The 10,623-nt window shown below is 41.4% G+C and overlaps 1 protein-coding gene and 1 non-coding gene across 2 annotated transcripts; both read left to right on the top strand.

The window, feature by feature from the left end:
• On the top strand, positions 1-8,635 carry LOC147258735 (muscarinic acetylcholine receptor M2-like). The gene is made up of 4 exons (XM_086208730.1): positions 1-131; positions 6,165-6,380; positions 6,562-7,419; positions 8,157-8,635. Exons 2-4 carry the CDS (start codon positions 6,225-6,227, stop codon positions 8,466-8,468), a joined length of 1,326 nt encoding a protein of 441 aa, XP_086064856.1. The 5' UTR covers positions 1-131; positions 6,165-6,224; the 3' UTR covers positions 8,469-8,635.
• On the top strand, positions 3,895-4,036 carry LOC147258736 (small nucleolar RNA SNORA23). The gene has a single exon (XR_015117376.1). It is a non-coding gene; the product is annotated as a small nucleolar RNA SNORA23 (small nucleolar RNA).
• Positions 8,636-10,623: the final 1,988 nt, after the last annotated feature.

Here is a 10,623-nt window from a genome sequence, read left to right as displayed (position 1 = left end):
CTTGTCAGAGGAGGAGCAACATCAACATCCAGTTACTTTCTTCTCCTCACTCTGCTCCAGTGTGTCGACAGAGGTGAGAGGAACATGGACGAGTCTAAAACAGCTCATGCATGTCTTTTCCTGCACACAAGGTAAGATCCCTTTTCTCTATGGATTTCCCTTTAAAAAAAACAAAACAACTAAACTCCTGCAGGTTAAGGACATTTTTGTTAAGAAAACTAGTGTTGTCATAACTTATGGAACAGCACACAGCCACTTTCATGAAATCTTCATGGCACCGTCATCTTTCTTATGTTGTGACATGCTTTTCCTCAGAGTGAGTTTGCTCTGAGTGCAGTCCACAGTTGGTCGCTGCTAACAAGACTCACACAGACACCATAAAATGAAAGGACGTTAACATCAGGAGACAGAAAATGTAACTGAAAACTCAACACACGTAAAGAGTTCCAGGAACATAATGTGATTTGTTGAAATATTGATTGAAATTCATCCCTCTGCTGCCAGCTTCAGTTTCCAGAGTAAGTTTTCATCAAGCACAGATGAGAAATACATTTTATTGTTCCCAGGAGGCTGTTTTTGTCCCCTTGCTGAAAGGTTCCAATCAGCTGCCGGCATCAGATCTTAACTCTGGATTCCCCCGTCTCTCTGCTCCTGAGGAATCCCCGCACACTACTGTATGTGCTTAAGAGGGAAATTAGATTTCGGACAGGCAGGTCCTCCATGAAACACTGTTCCTAATCTTTGCTAATTAGCTCTCTTACTCCTGCACATGCGGCAGCAGGCTGCATTTGCTTTCTTCTTTCTTTGTTATTTTGGCATCACTGCCTGGTCCCTATTAGTATCACTTCTCCCTTTTTTTCAATTGACTGCTGCAACTGACCTCCCGTGGTGTTCTCACGTCTCTGTTAACGCTGCTACGCCAGGCCAAAGCTGCAGGCTGATGTGACATTTCACTCTTTCAGTGTCACACTTCTCTGACATCACAACAAACTTGTGTGACAAACTGACTTCAATAACAACAGGGGTTTGCAAAACACCAGCCTCTATTAACATTTCTAATATATCAGATTTTCCCATTGTGTCTATATGATATGCATGAATGCTGTACGTTGAATGCTTAAGGTGAATTTGTCTCTCAGATCTGCAATTATAGACACGTTTGTACTGACAATCAAAGCAAACAACGCAATCAGTTGATCTGGTAAAATCTATTTTTGAGTCACATAATTAAAACGGCAACACTCTGATCCCTGCGCTCGTTAAATCTCCCTCGGATGGAGCTGTGTACTCTGCCAATGTCCGTCACAGACGTGTCTCCGCACCTGCTCTCGTCTCTACAAACAACCCTGGTGTTTCGCCCTCTCGTGCTAGCTCCATATCTGATGCTTGTTCATGATATCAAAGAGTTTTTAAAGCCGAGCTTCCCCTGCCAGAGGAGTGCTGCTATATACTACAAGTAGATTACCGGTACAGCTGTTGCATCTGCTGGATCTAATTGTCTAAATGTTTCTGTGCCTGTCAAGGAAATACTGTTTGCGTCGGTGACTCTCTCCAGTAGCCCCGAACAACAATTAAGCCGGTCCAGTAATGTAGGTCTCATTAGTGTGAACACAGAGAAGATGAAGTGTGGAGTGACGGACTAGCGATCTCCCACTAAAACATTTCTTCACTCATCCTTGACGGACAGGGTCGGTTGTTGTTTGTCTGTTTGCTTGTTTGTTTGTTTGTTTGTTTGTTTGTTTGTTTGTTTGTTTGTTTGTTTGTTTGCAAATTAAAAATTGTATTATACTTCATTTTTTTCTTGCCTGTGACATTTGCTGTGATGTCATATTGAAAATGACTAACAGATACGCATGGCATGAACATGTAACACACACACACACACACACACACACACACACAGCAGAAACATACAATACCTCAAAGATTTGTCAAACTTTTCTATTTCAAGCAAAAAACTATGAGTGACTATAAACCTGGTACTAATGTGTTCAGAACAGAAATGTTTATAAAATGATGTTAGAATGGAACAAGCCAAACTATTCTTGTTATAATGTTTTAAAATATCGCTCCTTGTAAGTGAGTGTGTCCTCCAATGTGAGGAATGAAAAAGTTTGACAGGAAATTAGACAAAAATACACTTGTACTAGTGATGTTAAGTAACTGAGTACATAAACTGTACCACTAAACTCAAGTGCCACAGTGAAGAACCGGTTGTTGACTATCTTGGTTTCATTGTACTTGTACTCCATTCTGTGAGAGAATATTATATTTTTTTCTCCTCTACATTAAACTGACACTTATAGTTACTGCTCACTTACAGTACTTAGAAAGATTGAGGTTTTATGTGTTAAACAAATGACGAGATATAAAATTCCGTCATTTAAACACCCACATCACCGAAATGCTGCACATTTACGTGCGAGTGATAAGAATTCAGCAAATAGTACAATAATTATAGTGTTTATCATGCATATTGGCAATAACATTGTACATTTTATGTGTTTGGAATGCCATTGAAAAAAAATCATAAAAGCAAGATTTTAATGTGTCTGTAACCCTTACAGTGGTGCTTTAGATATTTCTCCCATTCCTACCGAGGAGGCATTGACATCAGTTACTTCCTTAGAGACTCTACATCAATGTTAACCCTTTCCAGTCACTGATGACTGGAAATGGACTCATTTGATACTTTGATCAATATTCCAGCAGCAGATTAATTGGCACATTGCTTTTGAAGTTGAGAGATGAATAGGATTTTACTCAACCTTAATTTTGCTTTATCTTTTGGCAGCTGGTGACGTGTTCATCTTAAATTGATGACAAGACACTAACTTTTACTTAAATGCAAAAGCTTTCGTTCGTGGGTGAATTTAGACATCTCTACCCAGAGGTGTTGGGTAAGAAGTTCTTTCAAGAGCACATCTGGGTGAAAAAGTTAAGTTTATACTGTAGAAATAGAGTCCGAGGCCATGTGACGTCACCTCCACGACGTTTTCTTGCCCAACACACTGTTGGGGCCGTGGTGAGCAGAAAGAGCTTAGACATACAATGTCAAAAAGCTAAAGAGCTGCTAATATCCACAGCATGCCCAGAAATTTAAAAAGTAGACTTATTTTCGATACTTGAATTATTTTTTTGTTTATTATAGTTAAAGTAAAGGACCAAAAAATAAGAACGTCTGTGCCAAAATTCTATCTTGAAATGTGAATGCTACCCAACAGTACACATCAACCTCAAACCAACACCTCTATAATAGTTACACAAACCTACCTTTATTTCCGTTCCAAATTTTGCTTTACTTAAAAACTATCGTGACATTTTTTACCTGTACTTTCTGGAAGTGATAGATATTACAAACTGTCAATGTGCGCTCACATCATAGCTCCTCTGTCATCCATCCATCCATTGTCTTCCTCTTATTCCTACATTAAGGGTCACGGCGGGCTGGCGCCTATCCCAGCATCAACAGGTGAGAGGCGGGGTTCACCCTGGACAGGTCACCAGTCCATCACAGGACCAACACATAGAGACAGACAACTATTCACACTCACAGTCACACCTACGGTCAATTTAGAGTATCAATCAGCCTCGTCCCTCTTGATGTCTTTGGACTGTGGGAGGAAGCTGGAGTACCAGAGAGAACCCACACAGGAACAGGGAGAACATGCAGACTCACACAGAGAGATCCTGTGCTGGAGCCGGGACTTGAACCTGGAACCTTCTTGCTGTGAGGCCACAGTGCTGACCACTGCACCACTGTGTCCTCTGTCATTGTTCTTTTGCAAAAAAAAAGAGCCAAAACTGAAGGTTATGATGTGTGCGTGTGTGTGTGTGTGTGTGTGTGTGTGTACATATATATGATGTGTGTGTGTGTGTGTATATACATATATATATGATATGTGTGCGTGTTTGCGTGTGTGTGTGTGTGTGTGTGTGTGTGTGTGTATATATACATATATATACACACACACACACACACACACACACACACACACACACACATATATATATATATATATATATATACACACACTCTCACACACACACACACACAAACACGCACACACAGGCTGGAGTGTACACATATGATGCACTAACTTGAAACCTCATGTTCATTATTTATGTTGAAGGGAGACAATGGGATTTTGTAAAGAGATTAATGTCCATACAAGATGAACACACACACGCACGCACACACACGCATACACACACACACACACACACACACACACACACACACGCACGCACACACGCACGCACAGCTCTTTCTCATCCGTGACAGAAAAGAGCCAGAATGGGTCTCTGATGAGTAAGTGATAGAGTTAGAGTTGCAGTAATGAAGTTTCATCTGGCTGTAAGAGCAGGAAGGAAACATCTCTCAGGTACAGTAGATGTTATCATGTGGCCTGATGGAGTCACTTACAGGGTTTTACCAGTAGGCAATGACCCTCCTGCTCTCATCTGAGTGTCTTTACATTGATTTTCTGATCAGAATGCCTCACTTTATCACATCGTTATACTGTGTATGTATCTGTCCCCGATGTTTCAGATTTTAATGTAATAGTAACCCTTTTTGTATTATACTGATGCTTTGCCTTAATTATAATATTTTGCTGCCAGTTTGATTGCCTTTGGTCATTTTTAATGCGCAATGCACCCATTTGGAATACAAAGGACCAGATATCTCCATATGCATATCAAACATTGTTTACTGGTTACTTTTATCCAGAACACCTAACAGCATCACAAGTGCTTGGATTTTTCTAGTGTGGGTGGCCCCAGTGAAAATATGGGACGACTCATTCATCCTGCTTTTTATAACACACAGAACAAACGGTTCCAGTGCAGAAAAAAACAACCTCTTTCTCCCTTTTTTTCCAATCATAAAGCAGAAATTATTGTGTGGATGACCCTTCTTTAGCCTCAAAGGATCTCCTGTCTTGACGTTAAAAGCACGGCCTCTACTGAGTGTTCTTTGGTCATCTGGGCATGGATATAAACACATATACACACACCCGGAGTGGTCTCCCAAATGAGGATCCCAGCCCCATTTCAAACCAGGCGGTACCTTTTTCATATTAAGAGGGAGAGATTTATGCCCGCAGGATCAAGATAACAACTTGACATTGCTGAATTGGCTCTCTCACACAGATTAGATCCTCTCAAAGGGCATTTAGTGACTTTCAAGTCAGAACTGGGGAATTTAAATGAACTCTCTTGAGGTGTAGGTGGCCTCGTTACATTGTGCTGTCCAACCTGTCAGGTCAGATTTTATCAGCGTTAAGACTTCCAGGTCAGTTAAGATGTAGGTGAAGAGAGTAGCTTCCCAGAGGAAAGAAACATTCAAAGAAAGATCTCTGCTTTGTCCAGCTTGTTTTTGTTGTTGTTGTTGTTTTTTCTGTCCCAGTCAAAACTGAGCTTAAAACATCACAATGAGATTTGGCCCTTTTTCCTCATACTTTAATTCAGCTCCAAGAAACAGCCTTCCACATACTTCATCCTGATCCTAATTTAGAATCTTAAAATACTTTTTTCCCCTCCTGCTCACTGCACTAATATGTTGAAATACTCAGACAGATAACATCAAGAATTCATTTGAATCAAGTCTCAAAAACTCAAGAAGCTGGGAACTCCGTCTATTAAGTGCATTCCACCTGTTTCTCTCAGACTGAACAAGATAATTTTGATTCACTCATTTGCTCCCAATTTCTCCTTCAGCAGGTTTTGGGGGTGGGGGGGGGGGAATGGGTTACAGTTCAATCATCTTCAAATAAGGAGAAGAATTAAAAAATTATTAGGAGAGCAGTTTCCTTTAAGTGGGTAAGTAAATGCAGCAAGAAATAAAAAGCAATCATGCAAAGATAGTTAATTCATGAAAGCATTTTCAGCTACTCCTGCCTTCCAGCTAGAACTGAGCTCTAAAACCATTTTCATGTGTTTTGCTGATATGAGGATGTTGGACGCTGGCTGTGTATTTTAAAACACAGCTGCTGGTGTCTTTATTTGTTCACCTGTCCAGCATTCACACCCGGGCCAATCTGTAATCTGAAAAACTCTCAAACACCTGCCAACTCTTACCTGTTTTGCTTGTGTGAGTGTGCTGGCCAATAAAACACAAACCGGTTAAATAAATGATTTTTGTGTGTGTTTGTGTTTGTCAGAATGGACGCCGCTATTACTCGATTTTGAAGCACCTGTGAGGATTTCTGAGAGCAGAGAGAATGGAGAATTCATCCCAGAGCGCCAACATCAGCAGCAGCAGCCTGATCTCTGGAAGTCCTTATACGACTGTGGAGATCGTGCTCATCATCCTGGTGGCTGGATCTCTTAGTCTGATCACTGTCATTGGAAACATCCTGGTCATGCTCTCCATAAAGGTTTGGATTTCCTTTAAACTTCTGATACTAACATCCCTCTGTGGACACCTTAACTCCCACGTTGGAGATGAGATAAGGAACTAATGCAACCTAGAGTGATAAGCTAATCTGATTGAGAAAACACACATCGCACAAACAAAGATTAGAATCTGACAACCTGTTCTATGTTGTCTCTCAAAAGGTAAACAAGAACCTGCAGACCGTCAACAACTACTTCCTGTTCAGCCTGGCCTGTGCTGACCTCATTATTGGCATCTGCTCCATGAACCTCTATACTGTCTATATTGTGATTGGCTACTGGCCCTTGGGAGCCCTGGTGTGTGACCTCTGGTTGGCTGTCGATTACGTTGTCAGCAACGCCTCAGTCATGAACCTACTCATTATTAGCTTCGACCGTTACTTCTGTGTCACCAAACCGCTCAGCTACCCAGCACGCCGCAGCACCAAGATGGCAGGCTTGATGATCGCTGCCGCCTGGGTGTTGTCCTTCATCCTGTGGGCTCCGGCTATTTTATTCTGGCAGTTCATCGTAGGTGGGAGAACTGTTCGTCCGGGTGAGTGCTACATCCAGTTCTTCTCCAACCCAGCTGTGACATTTGGGACAGCCATAGCGGCGTTTTACCTGCCAGTAGCCATCATGATCTACCTGTACTGGCGCATCTCCAAGGCCAGCCGCAGCCGTGTAAGGAGAGATAGCAGGAAGGCTTCAGGTACCAGTTTGGGAGAAGGTCCCTCCCAGAGTCAGGATGATGGAAACCAGGACAACTGTGTCACGAAAAAGGAGAAGCACAAGGAGGCTGGAGACAAGAAGGAGAAGGAAATGCTGCAGCAGCAGAATGGAAGTGGTCCCTGCAAGGAGGAAAACCCAGACCAGGTGAATTCAGACAGCATCCCCGCTTCTACATCAAAGGACACTGAGGACCCTTCTTCGGCACAGACCGGACCAAATGTCAGGAGAAAGACCAACCCAACACTTTCACTTTCCCTGGAGGGTTCAGCCATTGACAGACAAGCTCTGGTTGCAAAGACACTCTTTAAGGTACATTTGTTGACTGCAGACAAGCTCATCCATCTTGTTTAAACTCAATAATCACATTATCTAGTCAGCTCTGATAGCGTGAATCCCTCTGGCACAGACGGAAAAAAATTCCTAAATGTGTTTTTGTACAGAAGTTACTGGCCCCAGAGGATCAATAATACTCACTGGTTTGATGAAACATCTCAACTACTTATTGATGGATTATCATGAAATTTGCAAGCTCTGGCTCAAATGACATGTAGTAACTTCAACGATCTCTTAAATATATAATTGGTCAAAATTTGAACTTGTCCAACCTTTTGTTTCATAATAAAATAGCATCACACACACCACGTTTTGGAATTCAAGTGGTGAACATGTGAAGTATTGTTAGTACTGGCATCATGTCAACATTTAGTAGGCAAATCCATGTACTCTTTCAGCAAAGGGCAGAATAAGGAAGAGCATAGCAGATGTGTGAGGGCTATAAAGGTGCTACAGGTCATTGTTTTTTTCTGGCTACAAGATTTGGTTCAGTCTTGTCTTTCATCAGTATTTTCCTCAGAAATCGCTGGATACTGAAACAGGGCTTATTTTTATATGTCACTAAAAGAGTGCTAATGTTGCTAATTGCTAACACATTGACCATAGCAGCTCTGTAAGGTGTGTAAAAGGTGTGGTCAGAGCCACCCCTAGTGACCAAAAAGAAATTTATTAATTCTGCCTTTAAAACTTTTTCTTGTGTTTTCCAATTGTAGGTAACGAAACAGAGTGCCGTGGCAACGTGGAAAAAGAAAAGTGCTTCCTCCAGGGAGAAAAAGGTGACACGCACCATCATGGCCATCCTGGTAGCCTTTGTTGTCACGTGGACGCCGTACAACGTGATGGTCCTGATCAACACTTTCTGTTCCATCTGCATCCCAAACTCCCTGTGGACCATTGGCTACTGGCTCTGCTACATCAACAGCACCATCAACCCGGCCTGCTACGCCCTCTGCAACACCACCTTTAAAAACACCTTCAAGCATCTGCTTCTGTGCCAGTACAAGAACATCCGCTCAGCGCGATGAGGGTGAAGTAACAAGTCCAAGTAGCAAGATGACCAAGAGAACATGCGATAACATGATAACATGATTACATGATAATAGAGAGAATATATATATATATGTATATATATATATATACATATATATATATATATATATATATATATATGATTTTGCACTGAACGCGATAATTTACAATTGAACTAAATTTTGAATTTGAGTAACACTTAACAATCTGAATCAGAATAAGGGTGCAGTTAATGCTTAGTTTACTGTCTAGTAATAATGTTCTAGTTTTAATGTTGTAACTTGAATACTGAGAGAGACTGAGGTGGGGTTCGGGGGGTCAAGAACAAGTGTTACTTAAGGGCTCATGTTCCCCACATTACAATAGATGTCACATACAGCATTATAAGGTGGTTAAGTATGCTGTAGCGATGATTAATCTTATCCATAACTAAGCATTAACTTATTGTACAGTCCATCCATTTTCTTCCACTTATTCCAATTAAAGGTTGCGGGGGGGCTGGCGCCTATCCCAGCGGCCTTTGGACGAGAGGCGGGGTTCACCCTGGACAGGTCACCTGTCCATCACAGGACCAACACATAGAGACAAACAACCATTCACACTCACAGTCACACCTACAGTCAATTTAGAGTATCAATCAGCCTCGTCCCCTCTTGATGTCTTTGGACTGTGGGAGGAAGCTGGAGTACCAGAGAGAACCCACACAGGAACAGAAAGAACATGCAGACTCACACAGAAAGACCCCATGCTGGAGGTGGGACTGGAACCTTCTTGCTGTGAGGCGACAGTGCTGACCACTGCACCACCATGCAGCCCTTATTGTAAAGTGACACAGAAATTTATTTTGACATTTTAATTGTATCATCATCATAATTTTCATGGCATTATATCATAGTTTATACGTCAGTGCATCCCTGCGTGAATGTAGTTTATTGTAAAAAGAACACCGAGTGCAGTTGCTCAGAGTTACTTTGGGTTGACAGGATGTTTTCCTCTTTGCTCCTTGTGAACTTGTGCAGTATGTCGCTTGATGTGTTTTAATTTTGCCATTTGTTTAATGTCTAACTTTGTCTTTAAATAATCAGTGTAGGATAAGGATGAGATAATAATGCTGTAGAAAAACACACTGTTACTGTTATGTCATCGCATACACCGAGACTGAGCAGCCCAATGGAAAAATGTTTCTGAACTGTAAAGCAGTAATTCAGTGTGTGTGTGTGTATGTATGTGTGTGTAAAACAACTTAAGCCACTTTCAGGAACATAAACCAGACTTAAGACCAGTTGATTGGGGACAGCATGTGCCATAGGGGACAAAATTTTTTAGTTATGAAGTTAAAGTTATTGTTATTGTTGGGGTTTGGCGAATAGCCGTTCTAGTAAGTCTCCAGGAAATGAATGTAGGTCTATGTAAATACCCCAAAGTGACTTAAGTAAACCTGTGTGTGTGTGTGTGTGTGTGTGTGTGTGTGTGTGTGTGTGTATGTGTGCACGCGCATGCATGCGTATGTGCGCATTATTCACTGTGTTTAAGTGTGTGCATGTCTCCTTACTGGTTAGATTTAGAAAGCTCAGCTTATAAAACTGATGTGTTGTGAAATGAGTCCAAAATGTGATATTTATCCTCCTTTTAATCCTATGAAAAACAATAAAAGATATCATGTTATCACATTACGTGTAGTGTCAGTTTCTGTCACAAACTGTCTCAGTCAAGTGAGCTTAGCATTGAAGAATAAACGTGTGGATTCTGAGTCACCGGCTCCACAATATCAGGCCTGAGCTCACATGATTGTGGTGATATTGTAAAGATGAATTTGCTTAACGATTAGTTTTTGTCAATCATCTTCACCTTGAATTTTATTCAAAACATCCACCGCAGTCAACATCACGGGAGGGATACAAAGACACGCGGAATTGGACACCATTCTTCTTCAGAGTAGAGGACACTAACACCTTTAGCACCAGATTATAGGTTCTACTGATGTCACGCTCCTCAAGACGACAGAGGCCAGCTGCAAAAGGATTTCATGTTAAGTAGCCGGTGTGACCATCGACAGCTTATTTGTACAGCTGCCTTTATACATGAATTGCAGTTCAAAGTGCTGCAACAAAGAGAAAGAGAAGATTAAAAACGAACAACATCAGGATGGGC

The sequence above is a fragment of the Aulostomus chinensis genome, chromosome 7, assembly GCF_037954235.1.
Source record: "Aulostomus chinensis isolate RoL2024-O1b breed Wild chromosome 7, RoL_Achi_v1.0, whole genome shotgun sequence".
In the NCBI taxonomy this organism is placed as follows: domain Eukaryota; kingdom Metazoa; phylum Chordata; class Actinopteri; order Syngnathiformes; family Aulostomidae; genus Aulostomus; species Aulostomus chinensis.
The sequence above is the reverse complement of the archived record's forward strand: the minus strand, read 5'-3'. Positions and strand labels throughout refer to the sequence as shown.